General features: G+C 37.2%; 1 protein-coding gene across 5 annotated transcripts in view; it reads left to right on the top strand.

Annotated features, from left to right (window-relative positions):
• Positions 1–13,826, top strand: part of OLA1 (Obg like ATPase 1) — a 201,560-nt gene extending 187,734 nt beyond the window's left edge. For all 5 annotated transcript variants that reach the window (XM_073305886.1, XM_073305885.1, XM_073305884.1 and 2 more), the window contains 4 exons: positions 5,879–6,019; positions 6,711–6,807; positions 8,917–9,039; positions 13,301–13,826. In XM_073305886.1, the coding sequence (XP_073161987.1) occupies positions 5,879–6,019; positions 6,711–6,807; positions 8,917–9,039; positions 13,301–13,402 (463 nt within the window). In that variant the 3' untranslated portion in view covers positions 13,403–13,826. The remainder of the gene's footprint in view (positions 1–5,878; positions 6,020–6,710; positions 6,808–8,916; positions 9,040–13,300) is intronic.
• The last annotated feature ends 6,793 nt before the right edge of the window (positions 13,827–20,619 follow it).

Here is a 20,619-nt window from a genome sequence, read left to right as displayed (position 1 = left end):
AGCAGTACTTCCCATAGCATTCCACTCAAGGCTGCATGATTGATTGATTTATAAAAAGGCATAGTATTCTCTGTATTATTCACCATCCCATTTCTTATCCATCCTAACTCTTTGTTTTTTTTTATTGCAGCTACACATTGAGCAGGAGTCTTCATTGAGTTGTCTACACTGACACCTGAGTCCTTTTCTTGAGTTTATGGGGTTAATTTAGAACCCCATAAGGTGTATGCGTAGTTTAATTATTTTCCTCCACTATGCATTTCTTTGCATTTATTGACTTTGAATTTCATGTGTCCATCACATTGCCCATTCACCTAGCGTATTTAGGCTTTTCTGAACTTCCTCATGGTCCTGTCTGGTCCTGACTAATCTAAATAATTTTGTGGCCTCTGCAAATTTTGCTACCTCTACTGACCAACCACCTTTCCAAATAATGTATATTATATAAAATATATTAAGTTACATTGAACCAAGACCAGAACCTTGAGGCCACCGCACTGTTAACCTTTGGTATGATTCATAGATATTTAGATATTTAGGTCAGAAGGGACAATTATGATCATACCTTTGGTATGATGAAAATTGACCATTTAATCCTGCTTTTCTTTCTGTCTCTAAGCGAGTTTTTGATGCATGACAATACAATACTTTGCTTCTCACCCCATGACTATGTAGCTTTGTTAGCTTCTTGTATGGGACCACTACTTTATTGACATGTTCAAAGAAATCTAAGATTAGTGAGAGAGTTTTTCTTTGCAGAAACCATACTGGTTAGACCTGTCCTATAATGATCACGAAGGTGTTTTATTATGTTGCCAGTTTTCTAGGTACAGGTGTGTAAGGTTTAAACATTTCTGATTCCCCAGATCATTCCTAGAGCTTTTTTAAAAATATACAGTAAAGATCTCCAATCATCTGGAACATTGTCTGGTTTTAATGACAGATTGCATATTTTTTTTTAGCAGCTCAGCCCCCTAAGCACCACCACTTAAGCTCCTTCAGAACTCATGGATGTATACTATATGGGCCTGATGGGTTGTTGCTTTTTAAGTTATGTATTTGCTCCAGCGTCTTTAGCAATATCTGAATAACTCATCTTAATGACCAAAAAACCAGATTCAGTGTGGGTATCTCCCCAACATCCTCTGTATTAAAGACTAATGCAGAGAAATCCTTTAGCTTCTCAGAAATGTCTGCTCTTCTTATTTTGTTTTCTTTAACCATTTATCAACTAAGACAAGAAAGTTTATTTCAGTCCATATTCATCTGAGCGTTATCTTTGACACCAATATGAGGGCGGCCTTCTTTTCACAGAAGACAGTGGAAAAGTTCATAGCGCAGAGAAGTTCAGGGAGATGCAGACCCCATCAACCCTCACATATTTCAGATATCGGGAATCATGAGCATCTTTGCAGAACTGCTGTCATGGACCAAGACGCATTCTTGTCCTCTACTAAGAGCCCTCTTGACTCAGTGGAACCACTAATCAGATTAGTTTCATTGTCCATGTATTTTCAGTATGGCAGACAGTCAAATCCCTCTGATAGCTAGAACTACCAGAAAATTATTGACTAGCATGCCCTCTCAAGAGCCGCAATGGACAGTCACTGGTGAAATTCTCCTATCCAGAAATTCCCAGAGGGTGGGGTCCAGACCAGAAATGAAGGCACACCTCAACTTTCTCAATCTCAAAACCATGAGACTCGCCTTATTTTCTGGTTCCGGGGCATGATCAATTACCAGGCATGAACTTTTAACTTGAAGGCAGATTGGCTGAACTGTCTGTCAGTCTGTTTGCTGGAGACTGTGGTTCAGAGTTTGGGTCCTGCTTAGGAAGTTATCAACAAATTAGTGAAGATGAGTTGCTGTCTGAGGAGAAAAAAGCCCTCAAATCTTCTGTCAGTTGATTTGTGGATCTGAGGCTCTGGTTAAGCAAAGGAGCAACCTAGCTTCCAATTTTTGGCACACTTAAAAGAAGTGCAATGTACAAGTAGTACTAAAAATTTCCTTTTTTCCCATTTTTTTGAGGAAAAAATATTTTAATTAAGATTTTGTCCCATGATATTGTTACATACACTCTTACTCTGGTTATAATGTACAAAGGAGAGCAGAAAGTATTTAGTTACACTAGGTTCTACATACTAGGTCTTTCCACAGTTTCAGCTCCTCCGTACTCCTCTCATTATTTCTAGCAGTATAAACAATTTTCACTTGTTTTTTAAATATGCCACTTTCACATTCCAGCAAAGATGATGCCTTTGAGAGCTTCATTTTGTATATAATATAGCATTTGGCACATGTGAAAAATATATGGAATAGTTAAATACTATATTCAGTAATAACATAGTTTTCAGTTACTGTGTTTAAAGGGACACTGTCAACTTGAAAATACGTTTTTAAAAATTACTTAAAATTAGTTTTAGGCACTACATCTACCCCTGAATCTTCCTGCTAACAGTGGTGGTTTTACCATTATATTTTCCTATTTTAAAATATATTTATCTTCACAGTTACTTGAGAGATCCACACAGCCACAGAGAAACAGACTGACTGTACAGGGGAAACGCATAATTAGTTTCCACTAAGGGCTTGTCCACATTATCTGCAGGATCGATGGGCCGTGATCGATCCAGCGGGGGTCGATTTATCGCGTCTAGTCTAGTTCGTCCATCCGTCTCTTCCTCCCTCCCCCCCCCCCCCCGTCTAAGTGCTGGCAAATGCACAAAGTAAGCACAGTTGGAGGAAATAAGTTTTTTCTTCTCGTTCCTTTTGCTTACAGTTATTTCAGGTGCTATTATAGTAGTTTTTTAAAAATTCAGACAATTGCAATTTTTAAGTTGATAGTGTTTCTGTAAACTAAACAAACTATGATGAAAATTGTTCTTCCTTTCTGTCAAGTATAACATTAACCGGTTGGAGAAATTCTCTAGGATTTGCTTACCTTAGCACAATTCCAAATAAGTGTAATATCTCCGCATCTTTTTATAGACATTTCCAGCATGTTCCAGTAATAATAATGCACGCAAAGAAATGTAGGAGTTGGCATTAATTGTTACTACCACAACAGTTTTTTAAAGGAAGTTTGCTCTTTTTTGGCAACTTTGGTACTTTGCATAGGAAACCAAGTTTAACGTTTTGATTCTTGCATTCATTAAGTTATCAGTCACCAATATACGGTTTGAAAGAGTTCCACCAGGCTTTATGCTTCTGGTACTCTTTATTCTGGTAGTCTGTTCTGTTCAGTGTTAGGGAAATTCCTTAGTGGTGGTTTTTTTTTTGTTTTTTGGGTTTTTTTGGGTTTTTTTTTTATTTCCTGTGACATTGAAAGTCACAAAAGTGAAACACACAGACAGAGAACCTGACTGTCTCTACAGAGTGTGATGCAGTACCTTATTCTTTTAGTGAGGCTGTGGCAGGTCTGATGTCAGTCACTTCAGAGACCTTTAGACCTCAGTGCTCATTTATTGCTAAAATGTACCAGCTCTGCTTCTGCATTATGAAGATCATCTGTCAACACTTTGAGATATTCCCCTTTGTTATTAAGCTTGTGATGCTCTACACTGTCAGGATTTTTGCCAATTATAGTTAAGGTACAATGGTGTATTCACTGGATCAAAGTCTCTCACTGGCGGTAGAAAAATGATTTGTAAGTCTTTATTCATCTGAATTGTACAATAGAATACCTGAGGAATGCAAATAATCCCTCTAAGGACTCAATAGAAAAGCTGTTAAAATGACAGTGTAGGACTATTATTATTCTGAATTGATGTTTTATCCAAAGTAATTATTTCTTATCTTGTTGTTCCACAACAGTTCTTAGTTTGAGTTATGATGACCATTATTTACCAAACAAAATTTGTATCTGATTGTAGACATTATTTTTACACAGATTTCACTTCCTTTTGTTTGTATAGTTCATGCTTTTCTTTCACTTGGTCACATAGTACATTATCTAATTAATATAAAAGCCAGAATATTAAGTGTTTACTTTTTAAACAAAATAAACGTACACCCTTTGAAGTACAGCTGTGAATAGCAGGATTTCTAGGTATTCTTTTGAGTAAAAGGCCAGTAATGGTAAATTGTAACTTTTGATATATGAATAGTTCAATAATTTGCGTTACCTAAAATGTCAGTTTGAGAAATGCTGCTGTTCTGGGGTTAAATGTCCCATGAGGTTTCAGAAATGTGAACCAGTTGGTGTTATTTTTGGATTAGATACTTAGGAAGTCAACACTGTCCCAATATCAGTCTTCGCTACCAGACTATTTTCACTTGATAACTGAAAGAAAAAAAGATTTTTATAATGAGCACTGAAAACTACTGGTGGGGTATTTACTTAAGTAAATTATAGAAGAGCAGCATTATAAAACAAACATGTGAAAACTGTTGAGTGAACTTTTATATTCTTTGTCCCATCTAAAACCCTACTCAGTGGGCCATATACTTAATCTCATAATAGCTCTGATCCCCTGCTATTTTCTCTGACAAATGTGTGTTGATGAACTTGTGGTTTAGTTCTTTTTTTTTTTTTTTCCTGAGGTGACATTTGCATTGATTATTTAAAGGATTGCAGGCCACACTTTCAAAGCGCTTTTCCATAATAGCTGTTAAAACCTTAGTCTAAATCTGAGAGATTAGTGGGACTAAGAGTAAGAACTCGGCAAGCATAAAAACCATATGTTACGTGGGTACTTTAGGTATGAGCCATCCATAGCATCCATACTGCTATATTGAATTCTATACCTTGGATCTCAAGAATATTTCCTAGACACGATACCTGTAAAATTTACTGTCTGAGCATGTCAGGAGTTAATGGAAAAAATAACAGCCTAGTCTAAAATATTCCCATGTAAATAACATTACAAAGACATAATCCTTTTCAAGTAATTTGTCAATATCTTCATTGAATCTCCTAATATATAGTATTTGTAATCACAGATATGCTTACACTTGTAGTTTAAATTATTTTAATGATCTTTTAGTTTGTTAAATTATTTTAATGATGATTTAAATGTACTAGTAATTTATGAACCTATGCACTAGTTTTTACAAAAGCATAACTGTTTGGCGATAGGATGGTAAACCCTTAATAAGAGAGTTCTACAAATCTGTGTAATCAGTTCTGCTTATCTGAAGATCGGATTGGGTGGTATTATCAATAGCAACATATTACTGGTATTGCTAGAGTTATTGGTAGTGAAGAGAAATAGTAGCACATTTTGGTGACTCTTCATTCAAAAAATAAAACTATTCCTACTATTCTGAGGCTTTATCCCATAGAAGTAATGGAAGGTGGGAGGAACTAGAAGAAACATGTGATCTTGTATTCATTAGCTATTATACAGTCCGCAATCAATAGCCAACAGAACCGGGGTGCTGCTTGCTATATAGGAGCCTCTAGAGCCTTGTGTTCTTTCCACCTGCCGATATCAGCTGCTGTAGCCTCTAGGACATGCTCATAAAAGGAGATAGATGAATTAAAACGGAAGATCCTATTTTTGCCTTACCATATGGAAGAAAGTACTGTATCACTTTTGGAAGTCTAAGAAAAAAATATGTCCATGGAACCTTAAAGTTTGACTGAGTCAGGCAGCTTTAACTTACACAGCCAAAGATTTAGTTATTTTCTAAAATCTATTCTTGTTTCTTATACAGTATATACTGAAGTAAAATCAGATAACAGTAAAATATTAATGTTGTACACCTGAAGCAATTGCTGCCTGTTAATGCCTTGACCTTGGAAAGCAATACACAAAAAGATGGCATCATAAAACCGTGCAATTCTTATGAATATGTATGTGCTACTTGATAATAATGAATGTGATACAGTCATGCATGCACTACAAGATAATGTTGTGCCCTTTTTTGTCTACAGGTTGATAAAAATTATAAAGTGGGTGGACAAGCATGACCCAGGTGCCTTGGTCATTCCTTTTAGTGGGGCCTTGGAACTCAAGTTGCAAGAAATGAGTGCTGAGGAGAAACAGAAGTATCTGGAAGAGAACATGACACAAAGGTTAATTAGCATTCATTTTCCCTACACTTTATTATCAACTATTTCCTTGCAGTAATTTAATTGCTTGTGCTGATAGAATAATAAATGACAGAGTAATTACCATTATAAAGAGGGAATCTTCTCCTTTCTTTACCATGAGACAGAGTGAAAAGATTTATTTTAAATTAAGTTTTTAACTGTCATCTGTCATCTCTCTACAGTGTTTTAATTATAACATAGGTATTAGTTATGTATATTTTTGAGAAGGAATGATCACCAAAACTCTTTCGTCATCTATGGGGAATTAGGATGGTGAGAAAAATTTGCCATAATTTTTCTGAATAACTGTAATAAATTGTTTGAATATTGAATTTCAGTCAGACAATTGTTCTTTCATTAGCTAAGGTCCTGGAAATAATTTGCATGAGACCAAAAGTACTGTGTGATAGGATGATTTAAATTTCTCCTGTCTTTCTGCATTTTGCAGAACAAACAAACCAAAATACTGTCTGTGTTGGCGTAGTAAAAAGTAATTCTCCTACAAGGATTTTTAAAAAAATAACTATTAGGCTTACCAACATGTTTAAAAGTAATAAGAAAAAAGATCCAGTGTCTTCCAAATGTGTGTTGCTTTTCCTTGTAAATTGATTACTTGAGGCATTTAGCTGTTTCTTGCCTATATGTTAAATGAATTGGTTTGATTTTATTTCAGTGCTTTACCAAAGATCATTAAGGCTGGGTATGCAGCACTCCAACTAGAATACTTTTTCACTGCAGGCCCAGATGAAGTGCGTGCATGGACCATCAGGGTAAGATTCATACTTATTCATCAGCTACATCCAGTTCCACACTATTGAATTCAGATTGATATCACTGACTTTGAAGTTTGTCATGGTGGCGGTTAGCTAGTCATTACAGATGAGGTTTTTGTCCAGGATAACTTTAATTATTTGTGAGCTGCTGAACAGTGAAAGTGGAGCTGCATTGATTGAGGCAGGTAACAATTGATTCTGCCTATTACATAGTCTGAATTTCTTCATCCTGTAGAATCTGTCTACCCTCCTCCTGTGGTCAGAGATAAGACGTACCAGTATTGTGCTTGCTTAATCTGTGTGACCGGGTTTGTCTGCAGTGAAATTGATGTTGCTTTTCATTTTGTATTCGCGAAGTTTGTTTGGGTTGCGGCTGGTTCTTTCCTCCTTTGCTTTGCTCGGATTACATTTTCAGCAATAAAAGCAATATAACATCATTATATTCCTCATGGATACACAGTTGGGCTCAAAAACCTAAAACCAGTGTAATAATTAAGGTCTTTTACTGATTTGAATATTTAGAAGTAGTTTATTTTGATAGTTTAATATGTTCTGTCCAGTTACATATGTCTAAAAATTATATTATATGTGTTTAAATATCCATGTAGACTGATTACAACCATAGAGATAGACTAATTTATTCCCTGAGGACAATAAGAGCTGAGCTGTAATGGTTTGCTTTTGAATGTAAATACATTATAATATAGAGATTAGTACTAAAAAATATTTTGAAGTGCATATACTTACAAATTTCATTTTACAGATTATAAAAATATCAACTTTCGGAGGTAGTGAATGTGTCATTGAGTTTTAATCTGCTGCTTCCATTTATTTTAGGGCTATGTAATGAATTTCAGTGCTGCTTTGATTTCATTTCAAAGAAAATAATTTCTGTTTTCAATAACCACTGTAATTTATTCCATTAAATTTTTATTTTGATTTAATATTACTAAAGATGTTTAGGCATTTCAACTTCGATGTTAAATATGTTTTTCATGGGAATTTAATTTTAAGTTTTCTCCACTCCATCCCCCTTGAAGTGATGACTCCTAGCCAAGGTCTGTTATATAGGTTCACAAAATAACATTAAATCATGAATGTATTGCTACTCTGCATTATTTGCCATTGTTTGAAAAACAACCTTCCAAAACTCCAGCATTTCCAGTAGGAAAGATGTTTGCCCTTTCCTAGAAAATTTGAAAGCTGGTTTATCTTAAGACTGATTGTAAGTATCCTTGATTTAATGTGCTAAGATATTTAGTCAGGTAAGCATCAGTGAGTAGCCATATTAACCCAATACATCTTTTATTGTAAAAACTGTGCTTTACAGTGTCAGACTCCTTAGCACTTTAACATGGTTTATTAAGCAGCCTTTAGGTCACCATTATTTCTCAAATTTCTTTCCATGGTTGTGTGTGCACAGAATGTATGCCCTTGTAATTCAAGACTGGCAGCATGCATTGTTCTACATAAATTTAAATACTCTTTTATGAAGGTTGCATGAATATATGTAGTTTTATATTTTCATTATGTATTTATGATTAGAATGTCATTGGATGGCAATTTTTAAAAAAATATTTGTTCCGTATTTACATTTATTAAAATTGTGGAATAAGATGTAATATATTATTCAGGTTTGAGATTTTTAAAAATGTATTCATGGTTCCTAATATACTTTTTGAGTAGATGAAGTAGTCTAATTGAAAGACGGTGAACATTTATTTGGACTCAACTGAAGTCTTTGATAATTCAGCTTTAGAAGTTACTTTAAAATCTTCAGTTTCCTCACTTTCTCTGGAAAGAACTGGAGATCAAAGTGAATCTCACAACTGAACACAACCACAGCTTATAAAATCAATACTGCTGTTGATACCCATTAGGAAAAAACAAAGCTGCCCTTCTTTAATATCAGTTGGTTTATCTGTGCTAAGGGCATCTATCTATATGTCCTAATATTGAGAATTCGCAAGTTGTATGCCTAACATTTTAACTGATATGAAACAAAGTTTCAGTAGAGCCTGAAAGCATATGAGAAAGGAGAAACCTCTCTCCTGCAATCAGTCTTCTTAAATGCAATTAATTTTCTTCTGGTCTTTTCTTTGACAGAAAGGGACGAAGGCTCCTCAGGCAGCAGGAAAGATTCACACAGATTTTGAAAAGGGATTCATTATGGCTGAAGTAATGAAATATGAAGACTTTAAAGAAGAAGGTTCGGAAACAGCTGTCAAGGTGAGCTCCCCATCTTTTCCTGTGCCCCTCCCCCATACACACCATTTTCCCATTTCAAGACTTTTCTTTCATTGGGAAGAAATCTCTGGTGGTAAGTGAATCTGACAGTTAACTCTAAGAATAGACCACAGATGAACTGTCATTTTATACTTGGAAAAGAATTAAAATACAGTAGTTTAACTAACAGAGATGTGACAATTTTAGTAACTGAAATATGACAGCTAACAGACCAAATGTCAACATTACGAGCAAGAGTTCTGATAAAGTTTCACACAGGTTTATAATATTAACCATCTAATCTTAATATTTTAGACCGTGATGATATTTTGGTAACATTTAAAAATATTTTGACTCTTTAGAAAATTGACTATTCCTCCCTCCCCCCCCCCCCCCACACACACACTCTATTTCTATTAATAAGAAGTAAGTTTGTTTTGAAGTCAGCAGTGAAGGCATTACTTTACAACTGTGTGTCAAGTTTCTAATGCAAACATTTAAGGAAATATTTTATGACTGAAATATAATAATGGTTTTGTTAGTAGTACCCTATCATAGTAGGCACGATTAAAATGTTAACGTTTGCCATGTTCAGCAGTTAATTTTATGAAAAAATGTGCAGGCTTCCTCATCTTAAGTATAGGACGAACTGCAGATGTCATGCATAAAGTCAATGCTGTGATGCAGTAGACATCAAGATTTTATAGTGCCCCGAGTAATTGTATGTAGCCTATACTGTACAATAGATAGTTTCCTGGCTATTATTTACGGAATAGGTTATAAGCTAATAAATGAAAAACTTTTTTCTTGCAGTGACACTTCGTAATTTTTTTTCTTGTGCTGTACACATTCATAAAGAATGAGGCATTTTATCTGCATTCTCAACACTAGAGGGCAGAGACTGATTGGGTGCCCATAGTTGGGCCCTTATTACTTCTGATAAATTAAATCTGATTTGCAGTTATTAAACACAGAGTAAAATTATACATGGCAAATAAATGCAATAAGAAGAGCTGTATATCTTTGTAATGCTGTTTCAGTCTTTGCAGTTTTTGTTTTTATTATAAGGAAGTAGAATTTCCCTTTATTTCACATAGACTTGGTGAGTGTTGCATTTCTAAATTGAAGATGTGTATTTTATAACATTGAGATTTTAAAAAGGTTAGTTAGATTTAACCCACCACAGTATTTGAAGGCACCTACTATAATGAGTTAAAGAATTTAAAAGGCTCTGCCTCATTTTTGCTATTTGATAGTTTGAAAACTATGCAAAATTGGTTTCAGATTCCTCTTATTCTCAGTAGTATCACTAAGGAAGATGATAGTGAGCAGCAAGGCTTTTATAGGTCTGTTTGAACCCCAGGAAGTGGGGGGGGCGAGGGGGAAATCCCAGTATAATTGGTTCATTGCAGCATGTGAGCTATCTTGTGAAAAGGGAAGTACAGCTAAACCACAGTATAAATAAATCAAATATTCCTTAGTCAGAAAACTTGTTTATGTAGCTGGGACTCAAATTATACCAACAGTAGTTGCTGAAATACAAATATGAGTATCCTGCATACGAGCTATGTCACCTTAGCTTATTGTGATCTTCAGTAAGTATTTTTCTGGTAAGTTTTTTGATTTAGATGTTTTCTCCCAATGTATGAATCTAGAAATTAGGACTTTTTCTGTGCTCCAACTGAAAATCGTAATTAAATATATTTTGTTATGAACAAATTTGAAGATGTCTGTAGAGCACAGATAATTACATTTGCTTATGCAAACTTTTTAAAAGCCAAGTAAAAGGAAATCCTTGCTTTTAGAAAAATGTATGATATTACATAGGCTTTTTAAATATAATTTGAAAAATGCTGTCTCAGGCTATAGACCATATTAATTAACTTATAGTGCTGTTAGATTTCAAAATTAAACTTGGGAGCTTTTGGATTCAGTTAAAATAACAGTGGTATTTGGAGTTGCTTGCTTTGTATGTTATCAAGTTGATCGATTTTTAAGTTTGATTTTGTGTGTGTGTAACACCAGTACAGCATAACTAATTTAATGCCAGTGCTGTGAACTATATACTGAATAGCTCTGTGTGGGCTTTGTAGTCTACAGGGATATCACATTATTAGCAATCATATCTGCTTAGGCAAAGCTGGCTTCTACAGATGGCTGCTTTCAAGTGCAAATGAACTGGTTAGACGTGTCTTGTTTAATACATACTCAAGATTCACAAATGGGTATTGATTTTTTCAACCAGTGTTTCTGGTAGCAATGGAAATGGATTAAATGGTCTCTAGAGAATTTAAAGGAACACTGTCACTGTTAATTGTAAACTAGCAACAGAAATACATAAATGTATATTAGTATGTCAAAATGAATTTAATGAAAGAAGACTATACCACTTTATGACAGAATATAGTGGTGTCCTAGAAACCCTGAACTGGTGCTGCTTTTTGTAAACTAGGTTATTCTGTAAATATTTGTGACTAATGAATCTCTCCTTTCTCCAGTGGAAAAGTGTATGTATTTATCTGTAAAAAGTCTACATACCTGTGCATGCAGATTATGCTTGCTGATAATTTTTTGCAGCAGACCGTTTTATTAGTGTTTATGCTGCCAATTAGTCTAATTACTCTTGACTTAGAGCATTATTAGTATCTTCAAAGGGAAGATCTACTAATATTACTTGAGAGCGAATCTTGTATATTCTAAGTAAATGTCCAGAAAAAGAAGTCAATGTTTTTAAGCTCTTATTTCGGTAGTAATAGACATGTCGTATGGGATAGAGTCAATTACTATAGCATTAAGTGTTTGTTGTATAGGCTCTTGCATCTGAGAGATTTACTGAAGAGTAAAGTCACTGGTCCTCCCATTTAAATTGGGAATGACAGCTACAAGATCATTGAGCTTCTAGATTCCTACACACCAACATGGGAAATGTGGTGTTTTGCAAAGGAGGGTTTTGTGGCAGAAAAGTACCTAACGTAATTATGTACCATTAATCTGACCTGTTCTGTTGTAACTAAGGTAATTAATTAACAGCTTTTTTACAGTGGTATCTTAGCATGCCACCACTGTGGTAGGTCATTGAGAATATTGGCACAGCAAAATCTTGCATGGAAGCAGTTTCCCTTGCAGGAGAACTCTTCAAAACACAGCGTATTGAGCTACAGGAGTGGGTCTCATCTTTTCCATGTTATAGATCACATCTTAAAAGTAAATGTTCATGTAGACCTCCTTAACGCCCTGCCTCACAGTGTTGATCCCACACCTTCCTTGTAGCCCTTATAATACTTGTCTTAATAAAAACCAACCAACCTAGGACAACATTGAAGAGAGAAGAAAATTATCACACGCTTCAGTGCAGTGAGGTACCAACGTGTAGTAGCATCAACACCTATTTTGTATCTGCTCTGTTTTTTCTCCCAAAGTGTAGGATTTTACATTTGAGTTCCAAATATCCTGTCATTGCCTCCAGCCTGCTCTTTCAGCCCTGTACAAAACTCAGCAGCCCACCTTGAAGGTCACTTCTGTCCTTTTGTGGGCTTGCTGTCCTTCTAACTTCTGTGGCACCGGTAAATTTGATTAGTTAAATTTACTCCAAACAAATACGTAGCAAAAAGACTGAGACTTTATTTTGTGTTTCTCAGCCCTTCCTGTGCAGAAGCATAGAAGGAAGCTCTGCTTGAAGAGTACTGCATGCCCAATTTTAACTTTCTGACATGGTGTGATGATCTTTGTTTTGACCATGCATGCTTCTTCATTGATAGCAGCAGCTCAGTAGACCACCTAGAAGTGGTCAACAGACTAGTATGAGAGCCGTGTAGTTAGGATACAAACCATTTTTATTGTCTTTCTAGCAGTAAAATCTTAGATTGCTATCATTAGTATTTACACTTGAGGACATTTTGGAGGTGGGAATAAAAAGCCTAAGAACTAAAAGAAAATGGTGTTTTATCCATTTTGTTCTCATGAGTTGCTGGTGTTTACAGGCACATCAGAAATGTACCATTAACGTCATGTAATAAAGCTTCATTATACTGTTCTAATCATATTTATGTACCATAGTTTAGTGAAGAGGAAATTATGGTTATCTATGTATGTAAAATCCAGTTCTGCCCAAATCAAGAAGTCATTACAAGAATCAAACTCTGAATTTGAGATAATGGTATTGTTTTATTTTAAACAAAATATATAATATTTTTAAATCTGGGGTTTTTATAAAACTTAATTTTAAAGTAATAACCTGTTTTTCTCCTGTCTTTTCCATTTACAGAGTGCTGGGAAATATAGACGACAAGGCAGAAATTACATAGTTGAGGATGGAGATATTATCTTCTTTAAATTTAATACACCTCAGCAATCCAAGAAGAAATGAATATTAGATGTTGCTCATTGTTCACAATAAACTGTGCTACTTCAAAAAGCATATGAATTTTTATTTAGACAGAATATCTAAAACCAGAAAGCATACAGTGTATACCTAGGGGGAAAATCCTTTCCCCCGCCCCATGAAATTACTCGTTTGCTCTTAATTAAAATATGGCACCACCAGTGAACACACAAGTTCACTAAATGTGAACAGCTTTGCATTTCAAATGATTAAGACCCTACTCCAAATTGTAGAAGCTTTTCAGGAACCATATTACTCTCATGATACTTCATTAATCTCCATCATGTATGCCAAGCCTGACACGTTTGACAGTGAGGACAATGTGGCTTGCTCCTTTTTGAATCTACAGATAATGCATGTTTTACAGTACTCCAGATGTCTACACTCAATAAAACATTTGACAAAACCAGCCTTGGTGTGTTTGGGGATGTCTGTATTGACTGACTGTGGTGTGCTGAATGCGATACGGCACCTGGTGGATGCTGATTACAGAATTTAAAGACATGTGTATGATACAGTAACCGGCAGCGTGGGGCAGCTGCAATTGTATCTTAAAAGTGAGTCTTTCATGGGACTCAGAAGATTAGGATGCCAATGATTTGTCTCAAAGTTAATGAATTTGTAGATGGACATTCATTGAAAGATGATAGTAAGGATAATAAAAAGGATATAGCATAAGTGATTTTGACCAGAGAGAGCAAAATATATGTAGAAAAATCATATTGTCTTTGAGGCTAAAGCATTTTTGTTAAAATCATTCTGAAAAGAATATTTAATTCCTGCTTTGAAATTGTAAAATTGCAGAGGCTGGCCCAGTGGTGCCCTGTGTAAGATGTCCTCTGTTCAAGGTTTTAGGGCAATGGAGGAGTATGTAATAATCTTGAAGAAAGAGGTCATGCTGTTCTGTCAGTCAGACAGTTCCACTGACATGGACTGTGGCTACTGGCTTACCCCTTCAACCATGAACAAGAGCAGATTTCTCTGGATATTGTGGAAGGATAAGTTAAAATGGGGATACAACTAAAAATATAAACTCACTTCAATACTTTGAATATCTCTTAAAATGCATTCAATTAATTTAAGATATCTTGTTTGTTTTCTAAAATGAACCCTAACTCAGTTCGGGTTTACATGCCGGAGGGGCTCCAATGGGCAGTGTTAGGGAAGAGAATGATCATTGGAGTGGAGTCCAAAGGTGAATAATGTTCTTATGTCCTTTAATCACTTCATATAAATGAAGAAATTATGCGAGAAACCAGAACTGCAGAATTTGGAGACTTCATCTGACTGGATTTCTTAATTGCATTTTAATTTCTTCATAACTTGACAGTAATTTTGTTAGCTGTATATTATAGCATTTCCAGTATCTCCCCAAATTTTAAATTTCATCACAGAAACTGGCCTGAACTAGACTTATTAACTGGACTGAAAAGTAAGTCATCTCTCGCTGAATAATTTGTCTGGTTCACCTAATAATTTTAATTGATCTTTTAAAAGTGTTGTCTAAAAAAAGCATAATCTGACAACTTTGCCTGTGATCAGTACTCTCCAATCTCCAGTGCTGCGTGGCACAGACAGTCTTCATTTTCTCCAGCAGGACTGTGAGTCTGCAGGGCTCTAAAATGTAAATTCATAAAATCTAACTGTTCTTGTAATGCCTGTGAACACTTATAATTTTATGCACAAATTTGACTCGGTCCCACACAATCTGCGTGGTAGGAAACTTCACTTAAGACCAACCAACCACCTCTGCATACCAACCTGCTCAATTGCTTCAAGACCCATATATGGCCATGCCCCACACACCTCTGTACAAATGCTTTAGAGTCCATACAGATTTGCCCCATCACTAGTGCATGAGACCCACACAAACTGGTCACTACAGTGGTTAGAATAGAATGAAGTGGAGGGAAAGCTCTTGCTACACCAGCCAGATGAGGAGCTGTTGTGGGGGCAGTGTTCCCCAACTCGGAGAAAGGAAGGAAGCGCTCCCTTTACAGTTGGTATAAGAGGTGAAACTGCTCCCTTTGCTTCAACACCTGAGTTACTGTAAATGTGACACCCTTTGATGGCTAAAGTACAACACAAGCACTGACAGAGCAAGAAAATTGTTACCTGCCCCCAGTAACCCAACATAGGGGAGGGAGCCTGGAGTTTTGCAACAGCGTAGGCAGAGCAGAAAGGGACCTGGTATTGCCTTTTCTGGACAGCACCAACTCTGAGCAATCAGTAGGCTCCAGCGTGACACTTTGTTTTTGAGGCATGCCAAAAATGTGATGTTCCAAAGCTCAATGAAGCATAAAATACATCACTAAAACTTAAGGCTTCAGACTACTGACTCCATTCATTCATTAAAAGTATAGAAGGCCAATTCCCAGTATCTGATTGACCTTGATGCAGGACCTAGATTGTCAGGGGAACATGATTTAAGCCACCTTTCTGCTCCCTTGATCTTGGGTTTGACTGGCTCAAATCAGTCCCACAGGGAAGGTTTCACCAGCCAGGGATCACCAAATTGCAGTGCTCTGGCCAAAGCCCCTTCCTCCCAGACTGTCTATGCCTAAGAGTGAGGGGGAATGGGGGTGGTAGAGTCAGCTAGGCTGGCTTGATGCCACCTGCGGGTTCCCCTAATGTTGGGGGATCCCCACTGGCCCTTTCAGATTAACTTTCAGGTCCCCAAGAGCAGCATAAAGGGGACAGAGATGAGGCCCAGGATCTGGTCCAGAGTGTATAGCAAAACGTAAAGTGGTTGTTTCCAGAGTACATTAGTTCAAATGAAACACCATTGTGGAAAATACGAAACTAATAAATGTAGTGATCGTAAAAAAGTCAAATTCAGGTGCATCTGAGCTCCTCTTGAGAAGCCTAAATGTTTGCTTTGGAAAAGTAGTTGTACCGGCAGTTAGAGTGCAGATTACCCTCAGCAATGTATGTTTAGCTGATCAGCATCCATATGGGCCCAGAATATTTTATTTGGAATGCAGGGTTTCAGCACTTTTGTAGTTGTAGAATATAAATTTAGTATATTCAGTCTCCCTGCATTCTGCTGCCTCAGGCAACCACCCAATTCACCTTTCCTCAAAGGTCAACCTGAAAACACCCAAATGTTGCATAATATTTTTCTTTGCTGTGTTTATTTGCACATTTTATTAAACGTTTCACTTTCTTATTTGCTCAATTTCACCTTTATTTGCTCTTTCACTGTGTGTCTGTTTTATGGTCCCTTGCTATTCCAGCATTACATTTCCTCAATTGTGTACAGATAGACTGGGGCCCTGTTTGCTACAGCTTCCCATCCTCCTCCCTCCTCTCACCACCCGTACACAGTCTGAGCTCTTCCCAGACAGAAGAATTTAGTTAATCAGTGAGCTTATATATCAGGGAGTCTGGGTTAAAAGTAGGTGGGTGAAAGCTGCCTTTTTGTTCCTTACATACCTCTCCTCTCATGCTACACAGAAATCTTGTCCCAATGACTATAGTGGGGCTGGGATGGCTTAACGGAGCTCTTTTCAGAACGATATTAATTCTGGTCATGATTGCCCAACTGTTTCTTCTATGAGCAAAAGCCTCACCTGCTGAGAGCCTCCTGTAAAGTACTCTCCAGCCCTGCTGGCTCAGGCAGTAAGAGCTTCCAGTTTGGAATTCAGATGGGTGGGCTGTGTGGTAGCATGGGCCACGGGAAGCTACGCCACCAGGCGGACAAAGAACTCTTTTTAGCTTCAGATTATAGCAGTGCTTTTCCAGTGTAACCTTTCGTTACGTTCTTAGGCCTGCTTTTCAAAAACGTTGTCTGCAGAATTTTATGTAAAAAAGAAGTCAGCCATGGTGATATATTGCCCTCTCTATCAGATGTGGTTAAATAGTGAGCATTACTCAACCCACATGTAAGCTCAGGCTATAAAATCCTGTTGTAAAACAGAAGTATAAGAATATAGCTAAGTGCAATTTGTAAAATCTAAAAACAAGCATATTCTCTCTTCTCCCCTCCTCTGATGACCTCCCAGGCTCGCCTTCCCTCCCCCCACACGCACTAGATTAAGTGAGATCATCTTTTAGAACATTAGTAATTGTTTAAAACTGAATTGTCCATTTTCATTTTGACTCTTTGGAAACTACTAATTACATGTGTTTGATTACGCTAATTCTATCATTTCACTTCACTTAAGCTAGGAAAACCACTGGATGCTTTGGAAAAGAAATAGAAGTGGTGGCATTCATCACTGTGTTGCAAGGGATTGAAATAGCAGTGTTGTTTTAGCTTTTAAAGTTTTAATGTAAATTCTTTCGTTTTAGGCTCTCTTAGAAGCAGTTGTTACTTGGCTTCTATCTACAGGTAGGGTCCATTTCTGATCTTTGAGAGCAGGTACATATTGCAGCACGTTGTAGCGTGTAAAATTGCTCTCATAAAAGAGCTGAGTCAATATGTCTGTACATCAGAGATCTGAATAGTTCTCTACATGGACAGAATCCCCTAGGCTTTTATTTTCAATACACACAACATTTGATTCTGCTCAGTGCACAAGCACTTTATAAACCACATAGCAAAATCAGTTACTGCTTTTGCAAGTGCATGTGAAGTAGCAAATTAGCCACAAAATAGATTTTTCCCGGCATGAGAATGGAATTGAGTCTAAAGATTTAGGATGGATGAATAGAAGCTCATGTAGTTCTCCCTGGCCCTTTAACGTTCCACCTATCCTGTAGAAAGGGAGTGCCTTTATTACAGGAACTCTGTTATTCAGTGGAATTCCACCTGCAAGGCCGGACATCTGCACAACAAAAGGAATTTTAAAGAGCCAAGGCTGTATATAACTGAATATGTGCAATCAGGGGTATGCAGTATGGTGTGGGTTGTTTCTGTGAGTAGAGCTGATGCAAGAATCACAATGCTGTACTGACTACATTTTGATGAAGTGTTCCTAGAAGAGTGGGAATATTCACGCTAACTGGGACCAGGTGTAGCATGGGGAGCTGCTGGGTGCTGCTCATTCCTGACTTGCAACAGCTGCACTGTTCCAGCCCTGAGCAGAGAGTGACAATTATTGCAGATTCTGATGTGACTGTGGAACATTTCTCCATCCAACTGAGACCACCAAAAAATTGTCAGTTGCGATCCAAGTCTAATTTGACCCAGGCTTCAATCTGGTGAGTTAAATCACTTAACCTCTAAACTCTTAGGTAACTGGCCAGCTCCCAGGTGGCTGAAACCTGGGGACTAGCTAACTTTCATGGATTTGGTGAGGCCATTTAGGGGGACACTTGGGGGGAATTAGAGGAGAGGGTCTGTGACAGCTGAGAAGGGAGACTGGGTCAAACTCCTTCAGCCCAGGAAGCCAAGAGAAATGATGGGCCTATAGCAGGGACTTTGAGGTTGCCTTCCAAACAGAGATCAGAGTGACGCTGGTTCCTGAGAAGAGTGAATGGGGAGCCTCTTCGAACAGCCAGGGTTTAATTTATCACAAATTTTTAACAATTAATGTTATTAATTTATTATAAATCAGTTTGGTTTTCATTCATACTGAGAGACTTCGTCCTTTTAAAGAGGCCCTCTACAAGTGTTGGGTTGATGAAACAGCCGATCAGCACCTAAAAGGGTACTTGGAACATTGTTCTGCCTGCGTTACACCCAAAAAGTACTGGAGCATGGCTGCCCCTCACCATGCTAGACAATCATGTGGAGCATGATTACAGCTGTAGTGTAATAAGAGTGCATCAGAGCACTGGGAGAATCCACTGCACTAATGGGCTAGTGAAGAGGCAATCACAGGTACAGTTTCAGCCCAAAGCTACCTTCTATACTGGACCCAATTCCTTACCTTCCTGTTATTCCTTCCTGGACTTGCCAGATTCTTGCGTTCCAGTAAAAGGAAAAGCTCTCTCTTGCAACATGTGAAACCAAGATAAGAGCGCTGTAAATGTGCTTAACACCTGCTTTGGTGTTTTCTGTGTTCTGTTGCTGAAAAGACCCATCAGCCAAAACAGGCAGTAAAGGAAACTGCATTTGCTCTCCTTTAAAAACTGCAGGAGAAAACTACTAGCTATAAGAGTTAAATTTCCCTAACATAATAATTATGTGCAAACTATTAGGCTTTGGGTATAAATTCTATTTGTTTCAAAGCACAGTATTATTGGAGGTAGCAATAGTAACATCAAACAGCCTTGATAAGATCAACAAATTACTAAGTATAATTGTTTCTGCTGGGGTGTGTACAAGGAGATAAATAGCTCATAAATTAAACCTGAGTGCCTGAGGGTGAGTCATTCATGGACCCATAGGTGTCCTTATACTCTCAAGCAAAAATAATTTTCTCTTCAGTAATTATACAATTTCAGCTCCAAGAACTGCAATCATAAGCACATATGCCTGGAAAATTAAGGGGAAAGTGCAATAACTGGCTACAGGAGTCTAACCTTCAAAACAATAAAAAAGCCTCATTTGTCTTCTCAGGAATAGTTTAATTGAGGTACAGTTTTTGAAACTGGATTTTAACTCATGTAGAAGAGCAGCAAAGTGGAGCCCTAACTCTCCCAAATGCTGCTGGAGGCAGAGGGAGCTCAACACATAGCACAATCTCTCCCCAGGACAATTCAATCTTCATGTATGACTTTTCTCATAAGCCCTGGGGAGCCTCTCTAAACAGGGATGTCCTAGGGACAAAGGGCACTAATACAATCTTCTGTTTATGCAAGATGTTCTTTTCTCCCCCATTACAAGAAGAGGAAGCATCTTAAGCCACCATTTTGATCTCCATGTATTTCCTAATGCTCTGCCAGCCATTTATTATGACCAACATGCCTGTTTAAGGGTTACTCTGCAATACTGAGTCAGAGATGATCACGTTAAGAGATGAAATACCATTGTTGGACAAGTGATGGAGATCACATTTATTATCAGACAGTGGTTGCCCAGTGTAAAGCTGCACACCTAGAGAGAGAACCTAGTGCATTCTAGAATCATTCCAATGATTGCTGTTTCTGCCTGTTAGGCTTGGAATAATATTCCTTCCCACCTTCCCCCCATGTTTCTAGATGTCTGTGTGGCTGGAAAGGAGGTGGAAATTCTTTCAGTGTAGGAAGGAAAACTTGACTGTGATAATTAAAAGCAAAGGTGAACTGTCCACTGTGTCATACGCTGGCTAAAAGGATGGTTTCGAGTTTTGAGGGACACTTGGTAGTGAAGCATGCTGTGACATTCAGATGGC

The sequence above is a fragment of the Lepidochelys kempii genome, chromosome 11, assembly GCF_965140265.1.
Source record: "Lepidochelys kempii isolate rLepKem1 chromosome 11, rLepKem1.hap2, whole genome shotgun sequence".
Classification (NCBI taxonomy): domain Eukaryota; kingdom Metazoa; phylum Chordata; order Testudines; family Cheloniidae; genus Lepidochelys; species Lepidochelys kempii.
This window is presented reverse-complemented; position numbering and strand designations above follow the sequence as displayed.